Source organism: Podarcis gaigeae, assembly GCF_964106915.1.
Source record: "Podarcis gaigeae genome assembly, chromosome: 8".
NCBI lineage: Eukaryota > Metazoa > Chordata > Lepidosauria > Squamata > Lacertidae > Podarcis > Podarcis gaigeae.
The window spans coordinates 79,496,846-79,521,476 of NC_139684.1; the positions used below are offsets into that span (position 1 = coordinate 79,496,846).

The window sequence follows — 24,631 nt, forward strand, 5'->3', positions numbered from 1 at the left end:
CAGTTCAGCTACTGATTGATTGATTGTGTGACTGCAGTACATTGTTTATTGCTTTCATTTTATGGAGCAATGGTCTCATTAGATAGTAAAATTCATGTTAAATTGCTGTTTTAGGGGTTGTTTTTTAAAAGTCTGGAATGGATTAATCCATTTTGCATTAGTTTCTGTTGGAAAGCACACCTTGGTTTTGGAACGCTTTGGTTTTGGAACAGACTTTTGGAACGGATTAAGTTTGAGAATCAAGGTACCACTGTAAAAGTGGTAACATGCCCCCCCCCCCAATTCAGCCTTAGTGGAGGTGACTGCGCTGAACCTATTTACTGCAGTAAATAAACTTTGGGACTCCTTCTTCAACCCGACTCACGAGTAATTAATGGTACTAGTGAGACAGCAGATTTGCCCTGCAACAGTACAGTATGACTAATATATTATCAACTAGCCCCTAAGTCTCTTTGCAGCTCCCATTGCCCTTTCAGTGGAATAGCTTGAAATCGGAATTAACAGCCTGCATTTCTGTGACTCGCCTCCTCTGTAGCTAGCAAGGAAATGTATAATTCTTGGTGGGCTATTTTAATAACATTGCAGGCTAGTAACTTGTGTGGATTTATTTACAAGCTTGCATTTTTATTCCATGTCCCTCTTTCATATCTGTCAATCTCAAGACAGTGTCCGCACCCCCACATATTATATTCACAGCAGTCTTGTACAGTATATAAATATAAATGGATGGTTTATTTTGGTAGCTAACTGACAGGCAAAAAAAGAAGTTGCAAATGTGATTGGAACAATGTTGGAGAAATCCTGGTCAGTATTTTAAATTTTGGTTTTAGCTCTATCACGATAAAAAAAAATTGGTTGATAGACCTGATGAAAGTAAATAAGTAAATAAAATAAATAACAAGAGCAGAGTATATTGAAATCCCGTCAGCCATGAAGTACGCTGGGTGACCTTGGGCCATCTCAGTGTAATTTACCTCACAAGGTTGTTGTGAGGGTAAAATGGGTGAAGAGAAAAAGATGCATAGCACGCTGACCTCTTTGAAGGGAAGATGGAACATAAATGCAGTGACATTTCAGTTTGGGGTGATGCCCTTTATTTTGCAGCACAGAGGTGCACAAATCCCAGCTACTGATTCAAGCTGCATTTAATTTAACAAGCTAACAAGCCAAAAAATAAAAATTCATAACTTTGTTTCAAAAAGCTTCACGTAAAGAAGCGAGGAATGGGGAATAGTTTCAGACTCCTATCACACTGGAAAAAAGAGGCCTTTGGGTGGCTGATGCACTTTTAAAAACCATCATTGCCCTTGGGTTTTTCATTTTTGTTGTAATAGCCTTTCATCCAAATTAGGGGTGCGGGGAATTCCATCCAAGTCGTTTAGCTGAGGGGCTCGATCCCTTTCTTGGCTCATTCTATCTTATTTATATAGGTACAGTATATTCTTAATTACTCATTGGTGCAGGGCAAACCACCCAAAATTTTGGAGGGAACCAGAGCATTCTGTGGACACTGTATTTTCCACTGATCTGCCCCGAGCATATTATTCTGCTTTTTAAGGCATCCCTTTGCCAACTTTTTTCACCAGCACTGTTTTTTAAAACACAGTGATTCTCCCCCTATTTCCCCCACAATGGTTCAGCCCAACTGTTGCTAGCTTCCTCCCCCTCAATAGTTTGAGCGGACTCCTCCTAACTACCACCCCACACCGCTCGAGCCCGAGACGCTCTCGTCGCTCATTGGCTCTCTCTTTTTTTGCAGTTGGGAGCGAAGAGCGACAGTTTAGCAGAAAGCACTCAAAGTAGCAACCTGGCGAAGCGCGGGGGCGAACGAATGATTTTTGTCTGGTCACGGGGGCTAAGGGAGTAATAAAAGGCCACTTTTCATTGGCTCGCCGTCCAAGCAGCGAATGATATGAATGCTGTGATTGGTTGTTTGACGTTGGAGTTAAAGGGAGTGCTCTAGGAACCGTTTTATGTGCATGCATGAATGCTTGCTTGCCTTTTATAGCGTTCTGAAATACTCTTCAGTTCTCCTTTTCTTTTTGTCACGCCGATCCACAAAAGTATCCCGTAGCCAATATATATATATATCTGTTTCAAAGTGACATGGTAATGCTATAAAAATGTTTCCTCAGAACCTTAATTAGCCTTCGGAAATAAAATCTGCATTCTCCTCACCCAACAATTTTTTCATAGTATTGACACACCTTCATTGTGAGGGCATCACTAGCAACCATCCCAAAGGATCCTGTCATCCTGTCAAAAACAAGATGGTGTCACTATTGCCTGTAGTCACACTCAGTTACTTAACTTTGCTATCTAGTGACACAATTCCCTTGTAAACCCACAGTGTCCTGACTTTCACACAACTGTTGTGCCTTAACTTCACCTCATTTGGACACCGTGTATTAAGTGCCCTTCCAATACTTCCCCAACAGCAACCTGGCTTCAAACACAGCCCAGCGTTTAAAAATTATGTCATGTTTCTGTAGTAATTCCATGGCATTGAGTCCCTCTCGGTCATGTCAAGATTATAGCAGCACATAATAAGGCTACGCTACAAGTGTCTGTTTCATATTTCTCCAGAAGCAAATGTTGGTAATTTGGGTGGTCCAGGTGACAGTAGCCAGAGCAGGCCTTCGCATGAAGCGGTTGTTTTGTGCATCAAATTCCAGAGGGGTTACCATTCTCCTGCCTCTAATCTTCATCTCTGTGGCTGCAATCCAAAATATACTTACTTGAAAGTGAATCCCCTAGAAAAAATGCAAGGCTCGCTTCCAAGTATGGACTGGGATGTGCTTGTCATTAAAAATAAATAAAAATCAGCCAATTGCCTTAGGGTCATTTTCAATTTTCATACTGGGAGCAAAAACGTCAAAGGCCAGCCCAGGCAATCACACCTTTGACCTCACCCATTTATTACCCTCTGTTTGGGTAATCCTGATCCACCAGCAGCAGCGTGCAACTATCTAAAATGGGAAAGATGCCATTTTAGAGGCAAAGAAAATGTATCTTTTCAGGCATATTGCAAGATTGAGACGGGAGGGTATACATTTGAAGTGGTCAAGGAGTGCATTGGGAATCCTCAAAGCTGGTTCTAGTTAACAGTCAGGATGGGCGGCTCTGTTTGGATCGAAGAAATGGCTTCACATTCCGAGACATGATGTTTCTCCCCTGCCTTTCAGGTTCCCACACCATGGGAGACAATGAGGATCCTGACGCTGCAGCAGCACCAAGCATGCAGTGCTCCCCTTCAGACTCCACCACAGATGACAGCAGCACCCAAGATGATTATGTGCTCCCCGCCATCGTACGCTCTCCAACTTGTGCCCGCTGCCGCAATCATGGCATCCGGGTCCCACTGAAAGGCCACAAGAACACTTGCCAGTTCCAGGGGTGCCAGTGTGAAAAATGTATCCTGATCCTGTACGTCTGGTGGGAAAGCAAGATGGAAGTGGGTGCTGGCCCCAGACATTGTGGGGATTTGTGCTGAACGTAGCACAGTGCTGGTCTCAGTAGGTGGCACTGTTCCCTTATGAATAAGGCCTTCGTCATATTAAGCTGCAAGTACTACCTCTCCCCTTTGTGCTTTGCTAGCTCCGCGGCAAGCCCATTAATACTTGCAATGATGTACAGCACAATGTTTTTCTTTTTAAAGTACACTCCTTGCAGCTCCTTGCTCGGTATCCTAAAGGACGAATCTGTATGCAAATGTGCATGGATCACTTAGAAAACTGGAAAAAGGCAATCTTGGGAGGGTATGACCAGGAAGGTTAAATATGCATCTGAAACTCCAAAGCAGGGCAGGCCAACTTTTCATACCAAGTAGGCCGCAAGAGTCCTTCAACATGGAACCAGCAGGCTACATACACGGCCTTGTCCATAGCTGTCAACCTTCCCTTTTTTTTGCGGGAAATTCCCTTATTCCAGCCCTGCTTCCGGAATGTTAGATATCCTGTAGACTGTCCCTAGGACAGGTTAGGCTACTGATCCCTTATTTTCAAATCTGAAAGTTGACAGCTATGGCCTTGTCACATGGGAGGAGGAATGCAAGGCCAAAACTTGATGCTCCCACCCCAAACCTTTGCACTGCCTTTCCAAAGCCGACTAGCAAGACGCCATGCTTTGCAAAGGAGGAGCTAGGCTCCGGCAGGGTTCTAGATCCCTCTCACTTCCTTACCAAAGCTGAGGAAGCACTAACTAGGCTTTGGGAAGGAGGCGGTAGGACCTTAGGACCCTGCCAGAGAGCCCTCACACCTTCTTCCCAAAGCCTAGCCCAGGAGCGGGGGGATCAAATGTTGCCAAGGGCTGCAAAAAAGGCCTCAAAGGCCATGTGTTGGACCACCCTGCTCCAAAGCGAGAAAAGCAGGTTTTGTTACATCGTAGGGAAAAGGCCAAGAACTCTTTGCTTGTGTGTGATTTGTATTTGCCCACTCTACCACTTTAATTCTTCATTTATTTAATGGTTTCTCCTCCCAGGCAGAGACGCCGGGTCATGGCTGCCCAGGTGGCCTTGCGCAGGCAGCAGGAGATGGAGCTGAGGAAGCTGACCAGTGGTTTGCTGCAGCTTCAGGACAGCCCCACATCAAGCTCTCTCCACCCGGCCAAACTACCAAAAGGGATCAAACCTTGCAGGGGAGACATAGGTAAGCTGCTATGAGAACAGGAAAACATGGGACATTGAATTACTTTTATATAATTTTTTAAAAAATGCAAAGGACTGAACTGTACTCCTCATTGATCCAAATTTGCTTCCAGTCCTACATGTGTTTAGTATTATAGCATTTAGCATTAATTATATATACAATCCCATCAGTTTATATGGGAGCAACTGACTTTCTCTCGCCTCTGAGTTCTAAAACAAAAGAACACCATCAGAGAAAAAGGCGGGCATAAATACATATATAACAATAATAACACAGGCTGCCAAACATAGGGGAGCAGAAAATATATGTCCGATGTGAATGGCTGCAATGAAATAAATGAGGATTTGTGCTGGCAAGGAATGATTTTTGCAAATTCAGCTCCATGAGCCCTTGCAAACAGATGCTTTGAACTTAGATGGAAAAGCTGATTAGGAGTACACACAAAAACTAATGAGTGGGAAGAGAGTTAAGTGTGTTTTCCTCACAGTTTTCCATGCTCCAAAATTCTCCACCTGAAACTGATTTCTCTCCCCCCCCCAAAAAAAAACCTGTTTGTGGGGTGTTTGTTAAAATGTGTATGTAGTTTTGTCCTTAGGATCAGGGACTAAGGGACTGCTGCAAGTCCAGCAACCTTTGGCTCTTTCTCTCCTTGAAAAAAATCCATTCACGCTGGTATTTAGAAGCATTCTGTGTCTGTGTTTGTTTTTTTAATTCTCCTTCCCATTTCCTTTTTTCTTTTGTTTGTCATGTCTTTTAGGTTGTAAGACTGTGGGCAGAGACTGTTGCACTACTGACATTTGTAAGCCAGCTCTAGGAATCTTTTTTGGCTGAAGACTGAGTAAAAATGTCTTTAAAAAATAAATACCGTATCATAGGAGGTAAATTGGCTGCTTGTCAGATTTTAAGTAATAAATACACTTATTTATTTTAAGTATTTTTTACTCCATTATTTTGCACTGAAAAGGCTCCTCTTGAGCCTTTTACTAACAATTTTTGTAAGACAGTCCTTGCCCTCAAGCTTACAATCTAAATGTTGTGGCAAACAAGGGGAAAGCGGGAAGGCATCAGTTCTTAAAGTTTCAGTTCTTAAACAACCAACTTCAGATAATCTGATGGAATAGTGCTGCTAGGGGACAGCTCAGGGAGGGTCGAAGGTGTTAGTCTCTCATCAGAGCAGACCTGTGAGGGGGATGCAGCCGGGTACACTTGCCCCAGACCTTGGAAGGCTAAGATGGCCAGGGTGCCCTGCCAGGGGCTTGCTGGACCCAGTGGCGTAGCATGGGGGTGCAGGGGGGGCCGGTCACACCGGGCGCAACATCTGGGGGTTAGGGTTAGGGGGCGCAAATCCACGGGTTAGGGGGCGCAAATTTCCTGCCTTGCCCCGGGTACTGACAACCCACGCTACGCCACTAGCTGGACCTATGCTGTTATGCCAAGAACAAGCCTCAGGCCCTGGGTCTCAAACAAGCTCTGCACAGACCTGCAGCAGAGTCAATGAAATAGCCCTGCTTCCCTTTGCTGTGCAGCATGACAGACACCAAATGAACTACCATTACATGACTTTTTCAAAATTCAGGCAACATTCCAGTTCACAGCTAGTGACCCACAAGCTTCTTCTCTTTTGTTGTACAGGCAGGAAAGAGAATGAAGAACCCTTGAAAGATTCAGAGGATGGACTCAGAGGGGTTCCTGGACTCCTACGAAGACAAAGGCGGAGAGCAGCCAGGAAGGTGAGGAAAAGGGACTAGATCACTTATCTTGTCTTCTTATTTGATGGGGTCATTTTAACAGTAGATTGTGGTTGGCACTTGCAGAAAGAGATTTCCGGTCTTCTCTTTATACTGGCAACAATATGCCTTTTTCAAAGCTAAACTCAGCTTTGTTGTCATGGAGTTGTTAGCAAAATGGCCAGGAAATGAGAAATGAAATAAAGCTGGAAGCCTTGAAATGTAGATGTCTTGATATCATCAAATTAAACATAAAGTAGCCAGCCTCATATACGTTTGCCAGCATAACACTGGAGTCACTATTAGCACTTAGGGGTGTTTTATTTTTGGTACGGGCTGCTTCCCCTTATATATCCAACCTGAGCCTGTGGAACTCCTTGCAACAGTAGGCTTGGCAGGCGTGGGCAGTGCCAGACAGTGGAAAGGTGTTCTCCCTGGCAAAATGCTCTGGAATCTAGGTGTAGCCTGTGATGCCTCCCTTTGTTTCCTTCAATCCTTTAAGATCTAGGAGACTTGACTGATTCTCTGGCTATAACCTCACAGAGAATGTCCCCTATCATGCTATCAGGATTTCCCAAAGTTAATTAATATATTTCGTGTCAATTAATGATTTGAGCAAAAACTTTTTTAAAAATTGCTTCTTTTATTTGATGTTTGCAATATTTATAAGCTGTATTTGCATTGCATTGTGCATTGTTCTCTAGGAATGTTCTTGGTTGCCTCTCCCTCACTGCTCTAAAGTGACAGAACTGCCGTGGGCCCTTAGAGGACATCAACCACCTCATACTGCTTGGTTCCCACCTCCGCTTCCTATGCCCCCTGCACCCTTCTGCCCATTCTTGCCTCAGGAACATTCTTTTCAATTTCAAGGTACGTTAGGTGGGTGACCAATTTCTCTAGTAATAAATCTGGTGTAATCTGTTTATTTAATTTGTTGCATTTAGTAGTCCGCTCTTCATTGAACATTTTCAGTCACAGAGCAGGCAACAACTAATAAAATTAAACAAAGTAAAAACAGCAGCATACAAAAATTACAGAAAAAACCTCGACAACAATTCTGTCACAAGGGAAAAAAGCAAAACTACAAAAACCAAATACTGTGGTAAATAACAAACACAAGACAGCCAAGCGTTTTAGACAAACAACAGTCTTAGAAAGAGTTTCTGCTCCCTGTTTCACATATAGAAGCCCACTCACTCGCCCTCTGTCTCTCATACAAACAGGACCCCACTCTGAGCCAACAGACCCTCACCCTATGATTTGATGCCTAATATTTTAGTTGCATGTACCGTAATTAAGAAAACCTACATGATCATAGCACATGCTTCGAAAGATAGACTGCACTTCTTATACTATAATAGCAATTATTATAAGAACTTAATGTAACCTTCCAGCATCCTGGTGTTCTTTGAAACAGTCCTGAGGAACGAGGTGTTGCTTCAGAAAGGCTGGCCCTAGTTCTGGTTTCTTATACAGTGGTACCTTGAGTTACAGACGCTTCAGGTTACAGATGCTTCAGGTTACAGACTCCACTAACCCAGAAATAGGACCTCGGGTTAAGAACTTTGCTTCAGGATGAGAACAGAAATCGTGCAGCAGCGGCAGCGGGAGGCCCCATTAGCTAAAGTGGTGCTTCAGGTTAAGAACAGTTTCAGGTTAAGAACGGACCTCCAGAACAAAGGTACCACTGTATTGTAAACACCATGTTGGCCTCTGTATTCAGGATCTGATCACTGAGCTTGTTTTCCACCCCCTGCAGGTTGTGATGGTAATGAAGCATTGTACATGCCAGATAGTTACATGACAGCTCCAGGACAGATGTTTCACCAGACCCCTGGCACGTCCTGGTGCTTACCTTCACCTGCCAATCTGCCCAGGTATTTTGTGTATGGCATTCCAGCATCGGGAATATTTAAAGCTAAGTAACGGTCTGTGACTGAAAATTTAAAAACATGAATATGTCTCTATAACTGCTAATCAACCAGGAAGACTTAACTGTGGGTGACTGAAATCTTTGCTCATTATAGTTGTAAAAACTATAATATAGGTCAGTATGGATATTTCCATATGCAAAATAAATTTAATGACTGCTTAATTTGCATATGAGAACACATTTCTGGTGAAAATAAGGGAATTCTATCACAATGATAAGAAGAAGTCCTTGCAGAGTTATATAGTAAAAAGAATGTGGACATTCACTAGAGTTGCTAGATCTTTAAAGAGGTGGCCCTGGCCATATCACATTCCCAAGCATAACATGTTGGATGAGGTCTGTAAAAAGTAACATAGCTCCAGAGTAAGTTTGAACTTTTGAGCTGGCAATTCTACCACCTGTCCACTCACATTTTGCCCACACTATATGATGAAATATTTGCTCTCTATGAAATATTTTCTTGTCCAACATGTTTATGCACATGGCAGTTGTGTAAACACCCTAAGGAAAGTCTGGCAGCTGTAATGTTCTGTCTCCCTGCTCTGCTGAGGATTCAAAAACAAGAAGCCAGGACAAGACAGAGAACAAATAGTTGGTAATAGCACCTCTGGGTATTAATCACATGGTTGATTTAGCCATCAGGTAGTGCCTCCCACATGTGGGAATGAACATGCCTTTTGGCTACGATCCTAAGTGTACTTAGCATAAATGTTCAATTAATGTCAATAGGACTGACTTCTGCCACAATGTTTACAGTATCAGGGTGTATATTAGCTCACTAATCCCAAGAAAGGGCTAATCCAGCTAATGTCAGGGCTGTTGAGGAATAAGTCTCACTAGGCACAATGCCCATGATTTAAGATGGGTTATTTATTAAATGATCTACTTCTCTGTGTAACTTACATTGTAAGTAGAAGGTAAAGTTACTAAAGTAATTACAGTGAAGTCAAAGGGAAGTACAAAAGGTAGAGTTTACTATAGAAATTTATGAGAAACAAAGCAGATAAGCTGATGACCCTTTTGGCCAACTTCTGTTTTTTGTTTTTTTTTAATAGAATATTTATTAGCATTTTCACAAGTTTTATAGAACACAAAAATCACACAAAAAGGACACAAAAGGTAAAATCCAAAAATACATATATAAAAAGAAAAAGAAAGAAAAAATCGAAAAAACAAACAATAATCACATGTATAACTTCATTCCCTTATATTCGTGAAAATATCTTTCCCGACCTCCTCATACCTTTCCACACTGCATTCCATTCTCTAATTTATTATCTTCAAAAAATCCTTCCCTTAATTTTAATTAAATTTCTTAAGATTTCCTTCCATATTACATGATAATTACAGCTAGCAACCCCTTAATTTCAGCATCAACATCATCTTAACATTCAACAATTTTATAATGTTTCTTAAGATAATCTTTGAATTTCTTCCAATCCTCTTCCGCAATCTCCTTCCCCTGGTCTCAGATTCTGCTGGTCATCTCTGCCAGTCCCATATAGTCTATAACTTTCATCTGCCATTCTTCCATGGTGGGTAGCTCTTCTGTCTTCCAATACTTTGCAATAAGTATTCTTGCTGCTCTTGTAGCCTTTTGGCCAACTTCTGTTGCTGAAGGAAATAGTCAAACTTTGCAGTTACACAGAAGTCTTAATCTAGAGCAGGAGTGGGGAACTTCAGACTCAGGGGCTGAATGTGCCCCTCAGAACTCTCCCCAGCAACACACCTCAATAGCCCTGTTCTGCACCCAAGATTTTTTGCCTGGTTGGAATACGTTCTTGAAGTGTGGTGATGTTCTTTCCTTGCCTGGATGGAGGGTGAAGAGGGGAAACCTCTGACTTTTGCTTGGCTTACAACAAAGAAAGCATCACATCCACTGCTCCACCCACTTTGGGGCATACATGCGGCCCCCAGATGGTTACTCACAAGGGAGTGAAACAAGGGGCTGAAAAACATTCCTATCCCTGATCAAGAAGAATCTAGAGGAAGCACAAAATCACAGATAAGAAGTAGATATAGCAAAGACAGTGCTGGAATAATTGTCTTGTTATGAGTGGAACCAGAGGGTGGTATATGCCTTTACTGCTAGAATAATGTATTTGCACAAATTATTTAAAGAACAATTTTAACAGTTCCATGTAACTTCAGGTCCTGTATGAATAAACAGAAATTGCTCCATGAAAGACACTACCTAATCTATTATTTATCTTTTATTCTCTGGCACTGGTACAGCAACAGCTGTCTATACTAACAAACATTTACTGCAAACAGCAAGTTGTGGGTGGAAATGTAAAGTGAACTTGGGAGAATGACAGATGCAGAAGCCCCTCTTCCCCCTCAACAGTTTGTGGTTTAGCAAGGACAGAAGGCGAGTGGGAGACAAGCTGCCAGTAAGGAACTTTATAAACAGGATTGAATGTGCTCTCTGTCTTTCTCTCTCTTCCCCCTCCCATCCACCCTCTTCCAGCCGCATGGCCCTGAATCCCCTGAGTGGCAACATGGATTTCAGCAGACGTCCAAAGGCTGCACCTTTGGGAGGTCAGGTATTTTGGTCCTTGTGTCTTGCACAAAAATTGCCCGTGAGCTGGAATTATTACCTTCTCCCTCCTTCCTGAAAGATGGGAAGACACATTTCAGTGATCTTGCAGGAGGTAGCGAAGCTGGCAGTCGGAATTATTTAGTCTGCCCTGTTCTGTGGGAGGGTGAATACACACATGCCAATGTATGGTAAGGATTCTCTCCTGATGTCTCTCCAGTTGGTGACTCACAGGTGTGTTAGCTTGTCACAGAGAAATGGAGAGCAGTTCAAGGTCTTGGAATGGGCAACCTCTTTACTAATAGTAGAACTCATGCTTCCCCTATAAAAGTCCCATGATCCATTTTGTAGGTGATTGCTTCTCTGCCGTAAGAAGGCCCCAACTTGCCAGGGCCTTATATTGGTAGAGGGCTTTCATGGGCTGGTCCAGTGGTTTAGTGGGAGAGGGTGAAAGTGGGACAGTCAGCCAGTCATGCTCTTTGGTCTAATGTTAAGTTATGAAATGCCATAGCTCTGGCTGCAAAAGAGGAACTGCGTTGGAAACAGTAAACATTATCCCTTGAAAAGTGAAACAACTCTTATTCCTTTCCAGCCCTTTAAATTGGACTAAGCAGAATGCACAGCTGGGGAGAACACGAGCAATGATTGGCAAGGCTAAACGATATCCATTCAATCAAAGAATTGTTATTTGGCACAGGCAATTGGTAAAATGACTAATAATTGGTCTGTATTTCACTCTGTATACGTGGAAAGCAGCCAGAGTTGCATCTCCATCCTATTCTAATCAGAAACCTTTATTAAAATATTCCATGTTGCAAGTGCCCATACCACAGGCCAACCTGGGGTTAGATTAAAGTTGAGGACCTACAACTGTCTTGCTGCAGAGGCCGGTTGTGTGTCATTCTTATTGCTGCTACCACTTTCCTTTTTTCTTCTTAACTCTGGTGAGGAAAAGGAATCCAGAGCTATGAGCTGGTTACCTGCATGGGTGAAGCTTCAGCTAGCACCTTCTCATCAGGGTAACACTTCATGCTTCTGATAAAGTGGACTGTAACCCACAAAAGCTTATACTATAATACAATGGTTAAGTCTTTTAATGTGTTGCAGGTCTCTTTGTTCTTTCCCACCAGCAAAGAAGGATGCAAGATTTACCCTGCTCTTATTCTGTTTCCCAAACCCTGCAAAAAGAACAAGCAGAATCTGTACATGAGACGTTCATTAATCTAGTTCATGTCTGTTTGTTAATCAAGAGGTTAATAGTCTCTCCCCCTCTCTCTTCAGCCAACCTCTTCTGCTCATGTTTCTGTCTGGCCCACCAGGGGGTTTATCTTCTCCCCCCTTTCTGAACAACAGCTGCAGAAAGAGGCTGCTGAAGCCCTGATGGTGCTGAGAAATGCTCCCCAGCCAGGTCCCATTTTGGCCACTTCCAGTCTTCTGCCCCCTACCAGCTCTGCACCTGCTCTGTTGGCCTCATCAGCTTTCACATGCCCCTCATCAACATTTCACAATCCTGGGGTGACCAGTCCCTTCCAGCAGCATCCCTCATACTACATGCCTCCATGTGACATTCAGCCTGTAAAGGCTTCCAAGGACATAGCTTTGAAAGGAACCCAGCTGTCCCCAGAGTCAGTTAGTGCTCATGGAGAACAGGCCCCCGGGCCTCTTTTCCTTCCTTTACTCCATGGAAGTGCTCTTCCCCAGCAGTACAAAAATGTCCATCTATTCTCAATTGCTCCACCCCGGGCACCCCAAGTGGCTACTTCTGTAATGGTTTCCAGCATCCAAGCTGTCAAACCCAGCCTCAGAGGGACTTCCAGTGTCAGCCACCACCATTTTGTCCCAAACATGGCAACCTACCACACAGCCTCAGGCTCCATGCCGCATACCATCTGCATGCCACAAACTGTAGACAGTGGTTGGATTTCAGAGACAAATGTTGAAGTCCTTGCTCCATCCAGCTCCACTCACAGTGGCCCTCAAATTCTGCCCTTCTGTGTCCCACCAATGGATGTGTCTGTCACTTCAGTGCCCCTACAAACTGGCATTCCATGCACTCCATTTGGGATGGAACTGCACATGCTTCCTAGGCTGTCACTGTTGAATCCTACCCCCTACATTATAGCTCAGGAAGGTTTCCCAGAGCCAGTTTCCCCCCCAGGGCAGAAATCACAACAATGCCATCAGCAGCAGAGCCAAGAAGGAAAGCATTCCAGCAAGGGACAGGAAGGAGAAGAACATGGCAGAAGCCACAATGCGCCAGGGAGCAAGGATCCAGAAGGTACACTATAGACAATGCAGCTGCAATTGATGCCAGAAGGACTAATATGTGTTATCAACTATTTTTGAAAACTGTCTCCAAAAGAGCAATGACATGTGCAGAAAGCACCCCTGTACCCAAAATATAACTGAGGGTTATATAAAGTAATATAGAGATTTTATTTTATTTTTCTCACACACAACACACTAGAACTTGATGAAAGTGATTGGCAGTAGGATCAGGACTAACAACAAAAATACTTCACACTACACAATCAACATGGAATTGGCTGCAGAATGTTGTGATAGCCACTGGACTTAAAAAATAATAATTAGATAATTTTTTGCTGGAGGATAACAGTTATTATGATAATAATATTGGTAAACCTTTCAGGGCTGTTGTAAGGGTTATTGAAAGAATGTATGCAAATATGTGCATTTGAGCTTTTAGAAAAACTCACTATACAAAACTGAAGTATTTTAAATTTTGGAAATGCCCTTCCATGATGCAGCACTGCTACCTGTAGCAATTTGTTTGCTTTCATAGGAATTTGCACAAAATGTTAAGCACATGTGTAGACAGACATGGAATCTGGAATGAGGGGATCTTTACTTCTCTTTGTAGATATTAATGCTGGGTTCTTGGGTTGTTGTTTTTTAAAAAAGGATTTGATCTGTTGATGTATAGGAAAATTCCTACCGTTAGCAAGAACAGTCCTTGCAGAGAAATTGTTAAGAATGCATGCAAACTAGCTTCAGCAGGTTTCTCCTTTATCAGGAAACCTGATTTCATTGACCAAAACATACCCACACCCATATTGCTTTTCTCCTAAACTGAGAATCTTCTGCTGATCTTCCCGTATACAAGGAAGTACCAAGTGGCAGTGTCCATGGTGCAAATAAGAAACCTGCTCTAGACATCTCATATAGCTTTCCTGGAATTCCTTTGTTTAAACACCATCACCTTTGTATCAAGAGGTTTCACAGGAGGTTATACAGCTGGGCTCCTCAGAACACAGACAGAAATATTCAAATCACTTATTCCGGATTAGTCGCATTGCAGTCAACTTGAGAATCATGGGATTTAAGGATCATGGTCATAATGATGTGCAGAGTACCCAGAGTGTCTGAGAGAAAGAATTCAAAAGGGGCAATTACGGTGTTGCCACTTAGGAGCTATTCATACAGGGCTCCTGCAGTGTGTCACCTTACTGCTTGTAGCTGACCTGGGTTCACACCGGATCAGGCAGAAGGCAATGCAATTCCAATTATGTTACCTTCTAGCTGACCTGGAACAAACCCAGGTCAGCCACATGGTATTTACAAATAGCAGGCTGACACCCTGCGGGAGGCCTGTCTGAATGGCTGTCACAAGATCAGTGTGATTGTTGTATAGGTAGGAATAGGGGAAGAAGCCATTGAGCTGCACTGTTAGAGATCTAACAGGGTTTCTCTGTTCTGTGTAGGTTCTACAGAAGCAGCGCCTAACTTCCTCGCATCTAAGCAAGCATGCAGCCAGTCTGTTCAGCAAGCCTCACCAAGCCAACAACAGCCGAGCCACCTCCACCAGGCCAACACCTCCCCCTCTGTTTCCCTAAGCATTGGCCAGATGGGCTCCATCTCGCTCCCCACCTAGGCTTCTGACAGTGGGAGGGTGTGTGCATATATAATACTTTGTGAAAAGAAGGGCTTCAGTTGGGTAAAGCCCTTCTCTCCTGATCTTTTAACAGGGCATGGTCAGGGGCACAACCTCTGCATTTCTTTCCTTCAGATCCCCAGCTGAGTTATTGCAACCACTTTATTGTGGCAAGACAAAGTCAGCATCACTTAACACATTCAATTCATTTTTAACTAGTTCAGTGCCAGGCAACAGGCAGAGTTTTTGAAAGGGTTTTGAGAAAATGTTAGATTTTTAAATAGCATGTTGGAGTAGCTTTCTAACAAATAGCGTAAGCAGTTAATGTTCCTTCTTGAAGAAATGGGATATTGTAATGGATTTCTACCATTTAAAAATAAATCACACTGAAATGATTAATGAACAAGACATGTGTTACGTTCCCTACACGACTGCTGCCAATAAAATGTTGAGACACAACAGCAGTTGTTTTGGTTTTTATCCCCAGGCTGAAGTTTGAAAGATTTTTTACTTTGCTTTATCTAGTGCTATTTCAAGAAGGATTCAAGTTTTCTAAATTAGAGCTATACTGAAATTCTGCACTCAGAATATATTAATAGGGTTGTATTTGTAAGCTTATGTAGCATGGTGGTTTTTGAGGGTATGCAAGAACACCATGAGTAAAAACCACAAGGTAAGATGAGAAAACCATGTGTCACAGATAATTTCTCCTTTGCATGCTGAATTCTTTTACAAACACTTCTATACATTTTCAAATTTATGCCCACAACAAGAACTGTAAGTATTTTTAAACAAAAAAGTTCTCAAACTTGTACCAGATGTGACATGTAACAGATTCCCATATACATATTCCTTTATACATACACAGTCACAGAGAGCCTCTGCAGCAAATATCAAGCAGATGTTAAAGTGAGGTTTGTTCTGCAGCAGTAGATCATACTATGATCTCCCTCACCCCAAACTGGACTGTTCTGTTGCATCTTTCTGCCGGAAAGTGGAGAAGGATGGATGTATTAGCGAGAGGAGGTGGGGCTGTGTTCTGTAGATTCACACTTCTAGAACAGGCTTTCATTATCAGCTCTCCAAACCAACAGAGCCCACATCACAGTTTGCAATAAGCAATAATTCCAGAAACAAGTAACTCAAAACCACCCCATTTATTTGTTTATTAGAAAGATGGGCATCCAGGCCTTCCAATGCATTCATATTGCACAGAGCAACTTAAAACAATTAAAATATAAGCCTTGGTTATTAATGCAAGATAAGCAGAAACATTCTATCTAAAATAGCTTAGAGACCTTTGAATTTCAGATACAGGGGCAGCAACACTAATTTAAGTTCTACATGTGAGAGCATCCTCAGGACATGCCTTCTCTACAAACAATGTCAGTGTTTTACCTCTTGAAGCTTGAACCTTGCAGACTATAGTTATGAGAAGAGGCTGAGAATTATCTGCTATTGTTCTCTAGACCCCTCAGAAGGCTGTGGGACTGTCCACCTAGTGTGTGGTACAGGCATGCCTACAGTGCCATGCCTTCAGGGTTGATCTGCAGCACTATTCCTTTCTATTGCTGTTCTGTTGAGATTCTCAGGAAAATGGGTCCCCTGTGTGGCTGAGAGAGAGAATGCAACAGCTTTCCACTGGTCAGTCCCTATTTGGATATAGGTAAAAAGTTAAAGGACCCCTAGACGGTTAAGTCCAGTTAAAGGCGACTATGGGGTTGCAGCGCTCTTCTTGCTATCAGGCCGAGGGAGACAGTATTTATTCACAGATCGCTTTCCGGGTCATGTGGCCAGCATGACTAAACCACTTCTGGCACAGCGGAACACCATGACGGAAACCAGAGTGCATGGAAACACCGTTTACCTTCCCACCACACCCGCCACAGTGGTACCTATTTATCTACTTGCACTGGTGTGCTTTCGAACTACTGTAATAACACACAATGTTTCTTATGTGAATGTGAATATTCAAGTGCCACTCCAGGAGTGGCTGTACCACCATGGGGTGGACTAGGCCTCAATATACAAGCGCTGGAAAGTCCTTGGTTTAAAACTTGCATCAGCAAGGCCACTATTTCAGGCCAGCACAACTTTGTGAATCCTGGAGCTAAATGTAGCGCTTTATCAGCTGTATAATATGACCATGCAGGTGCTTGCAGCAAAAATAGGAGGTTCATTAACATGGTGGACAATATGTGGCCAATTGGCTGCATTCAGATTAATGTGTCACACATTGTGCAGGCTTGGAGTATTTTTTCAGCCTAAGCACCTTATTCTGCAATCAGGTGATAATACTGATCCACCTTACAAGGTTGTTGTAGGGATGACTGTGTCAAAGTATTTAACACATTATCAACAGTCTGCTAAGTTATTATTTTCCACCACCACCATCCTGTGATTCTAAAATGAATGACCTGTGCTAATTTCTGAATGGTAAAAGAATACAGTGGGCTTCCAAATGGCTGTGGGAATGCATTAAGCCAGGAATGCAGAACCTCTGGCTCTTCAAATGTTGGACTCCCAAATCCAGCCAGTCCCAGCTACTATAACTCAGGGAGTTACAGGCCAACAAAATATGGAGAACCAAATATCCCCTGGCTTTCTATTAGCTTGCTCTCTCCCATTCGCCCCAAAATAGAAAGTGTTGCCAATTTTATTTTTACCTGGCAGGGCTGCAATGCCTTTATTTCAATACGTGAATTTCTGCCAGACGTGCAGGAACTAAGGCAGTGTGCGATACAGAGGCAGTAGCCTTATTCTCATGGTGCCTGCAGGGTGTGGTGAGAATTATATAAATCTAATTATGTACACTACCAAATAGGAAAACATTATACAAATATTGCTTCCAACTACTATCACACAAAAAAAACAATTTTGAGCACAAATGTTGTTGGATCTGATATTGAGTTTCAGATAGTTCAGTTGGTTAGACCAGAGGTTTTCAACCTTTTTGAGTCCACGGCTCCCTTCTGCGGCATCCCTGCGGGGCTCAGGAGCCCCTTTATGTCACCCCTTGCCCTGCAGAACTGGCAGTCCCTCACCCCTTTTCAAACACCCCGTGTAGTGTTCTCTCATCCTCCTCTCCTCTCTCCTTGGGAGTCCTCTGGGCAGCAGCTGCTCTCTCTCCCTCCCCCATCTTTGAGCTGCCCACCCCCTGCTCTACCCCAAAGAGAGGTGCCTCCTCCCACTGCCCCACAGGGGCCTGGGAAGCACCCCCTGGCCAGCCCCAGAGGCACCATTTGCCCTGAGGAGCCAAGGCTGCTGCAACAAACAGATGTGCAAGCCTTTGGGACACAGAGACGCGAGAAGGCATCAGAGGAGGGAGAGATGAAAAGAGGTATGGAGGCCAGTGATGCCCGTGGCACCCCTGACCATTATTCAAGGCACCTTGGGGGGCCACGGCAGCACACTGGTTGAAAACTACAGTGGTACCTCAAGTTAAGTACTTAATTCGTTCCAGAGGTCCGTACTTAACCTGAAACTGTTCTTAACCTGAAGCACCACCTTAGTTAATGGGGTCTCCTGCTGCTGCTGCTGCGCCGCCAGAGCCCAATTTCTGTTCTTATCCTGAAGCAAAGTTCTTAACCTGAAGCACTATTTCTGGGTTAGCGGAGTCTGTAACCTGAAGCGTATGTAACCCAATGTACCACTGTACTGGGTTACAGCATGATGCCAACAAAGGTCCGTATAGTTAAAGCTATGATTTTCCCAGTACTGTAGTGATGTATGGAAGTGAGAGCTGGACCATAAAGAAGGCTGGTCGCTGAAGAATTGATGCTTTTGAATTATGATGCTGGAGGAGACTCGTGAGAGTCCCATGGACTGCAAGAAGATCAAACCTATCCATTCTGAAGGAAATCAGCCCTGAGTGCTGACTGGAAGGACAGATCCTGAAGCTGAGGCTCCAATACTTTGGCCACCTCATGAGAAGAGAAGACTCCCTGGAAAAGACCCTGATGTTGGGAAAGATGGAGGGCCCAAGGAGAGGGGGACGACTGAGGACAAGATGGTTGGACAGTGTTCTCGAAGCTACCAGCATCGAGACCCAACTGCGGGAGGCAGCGGAAGACAGGCGTGCCTGGCGTGCTCTGGTCCAGGGGGTCATGAAGAGTCGGACACGACTAAACGACTAAACAACAACAAGAGCATGATGCTGATACTGCCAAGCTTGCAGGTTTGATCCTGGACTAGATGAACCTCCGGGTCCCTTCCAACTCTCTGATTCTAAAAATCCTGCCTGCACCAACTGCTGACGCCCATTGGCTATGCATGCATAACGCGGCACCGAGGAAGCAGCAGCCGAGGGGAGATGCAGAGCACAGCCCGGTCGGGGAAGGGAGGGTACCAGGAACAGCCGCAGGATGAATGGAACAGCGGTACCATTTCCTTCACTAGATGGGGGAGTGGCGAAGGAATGCATCCTCCTCCCCTCAAATGACGGGGTCAGATGGTTCCGCCGAGGCCACACAAGCAACCGCTTCCAAGCGCGGAGCTAAGGCGGCTTGAGCGTCAAAGTCAGTCGGCGGCTAAAGGGGCTCCTCCCGCCGCTGAAGGGTTGGACCAACTGGCTTCTTTCCGATCAACCCCGTAAGTGTTGCCCCCCTCCGTTTCAAGTGGTACTGCCTGTATCAAGCGTAGAGCGGATAAGGTCAGAGCGAACCACTGCGCACGAGAGGGGGGGAAATCGGGCAAACTCGCTTTTCCCTTCGCCTGAGGAATCCTAACTCCCGCTTGTCGGTAAGAGTGCTTTAAAAGGCAAGCAGGAACCTTGAGTTATTACATAACCTTGGGGGAGGTTCTGTGGGCAAACCGCGTTCCTTCCCCCCATTGTGCTTATTGGTATTCCCCACTCGTCTTGAGGGGGCATCTTTGGCTTTTGAGGATTGTACCACTATGCGCTACACAGAGGGGGAAACAGTGGACAGCGCTATTGTATCAAAAGGGGAGCCTGCAGGAAAATTAGTCTTATGTCCTGCTTCCTAGGTATTTCCCTCAACACCACTCCCACAAAATACAATTTTACCATCACGCTGCCTAGTACCGTCTGCTTTGAAGGCGGGAGGATCCCGAACGAGAAAGACCAATGGCATAAGACCAATCCCCCTTTTTTTGAGAAATGGGACTGTCGATTCATAGTGAAGCCGATGAGAAACGACTGAACCACTCACGCCGCCGGGAGGGTCAGAGGGAAAGGTTTGCCCGCGTGCAATTAGCCTTCCTGGACTGGGTGCTGTGTGCACAGTCCCCTCCCTTCCCTGGCTAGGTAGTGCAGTCCCCTGTGCAGGGCAGGTGGGGCGGGGACAGGGGTGGGGGGCTTTCATTGTGTGAGGTCTCATTCTTGCTTTCGCCTTCCCAGGAGCCACAAGGGACCATGAGTGACGGCGACAAGAACCCAGCCAGCACCCCGACCCCAGTCACTGATGTGCAAGGGGATGGGCGATGGATGTCCCTGGTGAGAGGCCCAGCTGGCTCAGTGGCCCATTGGGAGGATGGCGGGCTGTAGAGAACAAAGCAAGGAGGAGGAGGGTTGTGGGCGGGGGGGGGGGAGAGAGAGAGAATAGTTTTCCACCTTGGGAGGGTGCAGTTGCATTTTCCAGGGTTTTCGTTTGCACGTCTCCAAATGGTGGCAATCACAATTATCAGCTTCGAAAGGCTTGCAAAAGATTTGTATTTTTAGGTTGAAACGCATGCACCCTGCCGCAAAAAAGAGAAAGAAGCAGGTTACATGCAGCATTTAAAAAAACAACAAAGCAAATGTAGGATAAGGTGAAAAGGGGAGGGAACATCCTTATGAATGAACCACCTGTGAAACAGACAAAAGACTCCTGCCTCTCACTTGCCCAATGAGCTCTTTGAGTAGCCTTATTAGTTTTCATTGTCTCTGATCTTTTTGGTTCCTCAGTGCCCTTCCCTGGAGAAGGCCATGGTCGTTCCTGCCTTTGCAGTTTTCATTTAGTATTTGCGACCCACTTTTTCTCCCAAAGTGGAAAATAACAAGGGAAACCCCAAATGACTTACAGTGGAGGCGATAGTGCATCGTGGTCCTCAGGCAGTGTACAGTTGCTTGTGTGCTCATTTCTTGTGTGCTAGGCCAGAATTGCCAATGTGCTAATCCGGAGAAGGATGCAGAACGGAGCCCAATCCCTGTAAAGGGTGCTGTTGTGGTGCAGAGCGATAAAACCACCTCCTACCTCCTCAGTTGTAGGGCTTTCATTTGACCATCAACATGGGACCTATTTTTAATGTTTCAGAAGTGTAGGCCGTGTCAAATCTATTGCAGCAAAACCAACAGAGCACCTTAAATATTAACACTTTTATTGTTGGAGATGCTTTTGCAGGCCAGGGCTAGGGCCTGCTTTTAATATTTCAACCTTGTATGTGCCCTCCTTTTCTCCTCTTTCTTCATAATCTCAGTAGCAGCACCCGCCCTGTGGAACGCCCTCCCACCAGATGTCAAAGAGAAAAACAACAACCAGACTTTTAGAAGACATCTGAAGGCAGCCCTGTTTAGGGAAGCTTTTAGTGTTTAACAGACTATTGTATTTTAATATTTTGTTGGAAGCTGCCCAGAGTGGCTGGGGAAATGCAGCCAGATGGGCGCGGTATAAATATTATTATTATTATTATTATTACTACTACTACTATTACAAAAGAAAATGGTGCTGGTATCACCAGTGTGGCTCACCTGAAGCTGTAAAGGGAGGTGGGACCCACTCTTATGCTATACGCTAATTGAAGGCCAATAATAGAGTGTTGAGTTTGCGTGGGGCACATTTATGCCCCCTGGGAAGGTTCCATTTCTAAGCCTAATTTCTCACCTTTGGCCTGGCTACCACCTCACACATTACGATGTGGAAAGAGCTTTCTGAATGTTAGGTACCCCTTTTAGCCTCCTTTTCAGCTACTCCTTTCCCATCAGGGTGGACAATAACAGGGGCGTTTTTCCCATTTCTAAGTTTTGGCATGTAAATATATGGCAGTTTTTTGTGTGGTTGGCAGTAACAATGCACAAAAGCTGCGTACGCAATATAACTTTAAGGTACATTCCAAGCACTTCCCCCCCCTCAAAGGATTCTGGGCACTTTTCATTAAGGGTTGCTGGGAATTGTAACAATGTGAGGGATAAACTACATTGCCCAGAATTCTTTGAGGGGGAGGAATGTGCTTCTAATGTGATTTGAAGAATTGGTGTGTGCACAGCCTTAACGCTGCAGGTATTAAGGCGGCACTCCTGTGCGGAGTTGGGCATATTTTAAGACTCACCTGCATCTCATTTTGAAACTGGTCTGCATGCCTGGGTTGCTTCCTCTCTCCACCTAAAGACGTTCCTTTTTTTAACTTTGTCTCTTGAAATTTACCTTCTTTCTCCCCATAAAACAGCACCATCGCTTTATTGCTGATAGCAAAGACAAGGAACCCGAGGTTGTCTTCATTGGAGATTCTTTGGTGCAGCTGCTGCACCAGTTCGAGGTCAGGTGGCTCAGAAAGAAACTTGTAAGGGGCGAGATGGGTAAGTGGAATTCTCTTTTAATAGTCTGACATCCGATTCGCTTCCTCCTCCCCACAGATCTGGAGAGAGCTTTTCTCCCCTCTACACGCTCTCAACTTTGGCATTGGGGGCGATGCCACCCAGCATGTGCTCTGGCGCCTGCAGAATGGGGAGTTGCAGCACATCCGACCAAAGGTAATTTTTCTGAAATAGTCCTATGCCGACTCAGCCCATTGGTCCATCCACTCCAGAACTGCCATTTCCCAAGATCTCAGAGGCATTGATCAGCAAGATCCTTTAAAAACTGGATTGAGGACTCTGCCTGTGATCCTAAAGCTTTTCCCAAGAGATGTCTCCTTATGGGAAGCATCCGAGGAGATTGGGTAGTGGTGGTACAGGAACATAGAGCAGGATGAGGAAGTTGCTGATCTTTAAGGAGAGTTAGGTCTGTTTCTATTCTTCACCAAGAAAACCAGCAGGAAATCATACAGATTTTCATATTTTCTGCATAATTTATTCTGCCTCTAGGAAAGTGTGTGTGTGTGTGTGATTGATTGATTGATTGATTGATTGATTGGTACTTTGGCATTTTTTTCGAAAGGACAAGGAAGTATCCAAAAACTCACAAGGGAGGACTGAAAGAAGAGATAGAGATAAACCCACAGTAGCCCTTCTTGCATAATCTCTATGCAAAAAATATTTAACTCCGTTTCTGTGACGCATGCATCATATGCCTCTGTCTCTTTATTTTGCCTAATTCTGCTCTCACTAATTAATCAGCCCTTGGGAAGAAGAAGAAAGCACTGGAAATACTGTTCAGACTACTTCTCCCGATTTGCTGAGATTATCTACACCTCGTAAAGCATATACTATAGCTGCTAGGCCTAAGAACTTGAAACAAGCTTTTAAAACATCAGCTAGGGGCTTCCATCCTTGCTCACTCATCCCACCCCAATGCTGACCCCATTCCCTTTGCACCTTGCCCCCCCCCCAAAAAACCCCACTCCTTCACAGCTTGCCCCAATCGCCCCATCCCCATACTGTTTGTCACTGCCCCCACTGGTTAGGGGAGAGACTCCTCCCCCCTGCCTTTGTCCACCTTTGCTGAGAAAAAAGAGCCCAATTGTGGCTTTAAAAGCAGGATGGGGAACCTGTGGTTGGTGGGAGTTGTAGTACAGCAACATTCCATCCCTGCAGGGAGGAATCTTCAACTACAGAAAGTGATTGTTCTAACCATGCGGGTGGCCTTCTTTAGGCCAGGACAGCAACCTCCTTTCCCCAAGAGAAACTTATTCTCCCCTCTCCCTCTTTTAACCTATAGATTGTGGTCGTCTGGGTGGGCACCAATAACCACGGCCACACTGCCGAGCAGGTGGCTGGCGGCATAGAAGCCATTGTGCGGGTCATCCATCAGCAGCAGCCGCAGGCCCGCGTGGTGGTGTTGGTGAGTGCCGAGGGTGCCCGGGAGGGCTGCTTTGGTGGGAGGGATGAACGTTTCAGGCAGCTACTGTTGGGCTACAACTCCCATCATCCCCAGCTAGCAGGACCGGTGGTCAGGGATGATGGGAATTGTAGTCCCAAAACAACCCCACATTCGGGAAACCCTGGCGTAAGGTCTGCACTGCTTTCTAATCGGCTCGTCTCTTCTCGGATGCAGGGCTTGCTGCCGCGGGGCAAGAACCCCAACCCCTTGCGGGAGAAGAACAGCAGAGTGAACGAACTGCTTGAGGCAAAGGTTCCGCTGCTGCCCAGCGCCTCCTTCCTCAACGTCGACCCGGGCTTTGTGCATTCGGACGGGACCATAAGCCACCACGACATGTACGACTACCTCCACCTGACCCGCAACGGCTACGCCAGACTCTGTCCTGGCCTGCACCGGCTGCTGCTTTGCCTGCTGGGAGAATGCCACGCTCAAAGCCCTTGACCAAATGCTGTTGCCTGTGGCCAAGATGGAGCCACGCTGTGGCCTGGGTGGCTGCAAAAGGGACCCCTCCCCAGAAGTTAGAATGCTGTCTCTCCCGCCACCTCTCCTCCGGTCTTCAAGTGGGTGGGCAATAAATACAGCTTCCCTCCCAAGCTGTTACGTCTTCATCTACCTAGTATTCAGCACTGAATGTTGATTTCTCTCCCCCAAATCCCTTTCAGCATGTTAGTTCTGTAGATTGTTAAGTGATTGTGGGAGACTGTTGGGTTGGGGGGCCTGTTGGCCAGCGTCTGCCAAAAACTTAAGTTGGGCACAGGGCAAGTTGATGCGAACTTGCTTATGTTTACTTAATAAAAGTGGTGCACAAAGTATCTGGTTTCCAAGACTGGCTTCTTCTTTGTGTCCACCCAGTAGAACATGAGACCGTTAATCTCAAGGCTGTGGGTTTGAGCCCCACGCCGGGCAAAAATATTTCTGC

The 24,631-nt window shown here is 45.0% G+C and overlaps 2 protein-coding genes across 11 annotated transcripts; both read left to right on the top strand.

Annotated features, from left to right (window-relative positions):
* Nucleotides 1–1,673: 1,673 nt before the first annotated feature.
* Nucleotides 1,674–15,196, top strand: DMRTC2 (DMRT like family C2). Of its 8 annotated transcripts, none has more exons than XR_014567743.1 (9): nt 1,674–2,109; nt 3,186–3,426; nt 4,480–4,646; nt 6,279–6,376; nt 7,078–7,243; nt 8,133–8,250; nt 10,777–10,847; nt 12,127–13,123; nt 14,568–15,196. XR_014567743.1 is itself a non-coding variant. In XM_083753851.1 (9 exons), the coding sequence occupies exons 2-9, from the start codon at nt 3,197–3,199 to the stop codon at nt 14,735–14,737; spliced, it is 2,022 nt and encodes a 673-aa protein (XP_083609977.1). In that variant the 5' UTR covers nt 1,674–2,109; nt 3,186–3,196; the 3' UTR covers nt 14,738–15,196. The 8 variants fall into 8 exon arrangements, 6 of the variants coding, with proteins under 6 accessions (XP_083609977.1, XP_083609981.1, XP_083609976.1 ...); XM_083753851.1 differs by having other exon boundaries at nt 10,777–10,852; XM_083753855.1 differs by having other exon boundaries at nt 1,695–1,799; nt 7,078–7,252; nt 10,777–10,852.
* Nucleotides 15,197–19,119: 3,923 nt separating this feature from the next.
* PAFAH1B3 (platelet activating factor acetylhydrolase 1b catalytic subunit 3) lies at nt 19,120–24,522 on the top strand. 3 transcript variants are annotated; one of them, XM_083753037.1, is made up of 6 exons: nt 19,120–19,327; nt 20,097–20,192; nt 22,121–22,210; nt 22,308–22,424; nt 23,551–23,673; nt 23,887–24,522. In XM_083753037.1, the coding sequence occupies exons 2-6, from the start codon at nt 20,112–20,114 to the stop codon at nt 24,151–24,153; spliced, it is 678 nt and encodes a 225-aa protein (XP_083609163.1). In that variant the 5' UTR covers nt 19,120–19,327; nt 20,097–20,111; the 3' UTR covers nt 24,154–24,522. The 3 variants fall into 3 exon arrangements, with proteins under 3 accessions (XP_083609163.1, XP_083609165.1, XP_083609164.1); XM_083753039.1 differs by lacking the exon at nt 19,120–19,327 and adding an exon at nt 19,351–19,477; XM_083753038.1 differs by lacking the exon at nt 19,120–19,327 and adding an exon at nt 19,782–20,003.
* The last annotated feature ends 109 nt before the right edge of the window (nt 24,523–24,631 follow it).

Bases quoted from the DNA above. Each gene is read 5' to 3' on its own strand.
- PAFAH1B3 (XM_083753037.1), top strand. From the start codon at position 20,112: ATGAGTGACGGCGACAAGAACCCAGCCAGCACCCCGACCCCAGTCACT. The intron at 22,211-22,307 runs GTCAGGTGGCTC...TCCTCCCCACAG, and splicing joins AGCTGCTGCACCAGTTCGAG to ATCTGGAGAGAGCTTTTCTC. The intron at 22,425-23,550 runs GTAATTTTTCTG...TTTAACCTATAG, and splicing joins TGCAGCACATCCGACCAAAG to ATTGTGGTCGTCTGGGTGGG.
- DMRTC2 (XM_083753855.1), top strand. From the start codon at position 3,197: ATGGGAGACAATGAGGATCCTGACGCTGCAGCAGCACCAAGCATGCAG. The intron at 3,427-4,479 runs GTACGTCTGGTG...TTCTCCTCCCAG, and splicing joins GAAAAATGTATCCTGATCCT to GCAGAGACGCCGGGTCATGG. The intron at 13,124-14,567 runs GTACACTATAGA...TGTTCTGTGTAG, and splicing joins AGGGAGCAAGGATCCAGAAG to GTTCTACAGAAGCAGCGCCT.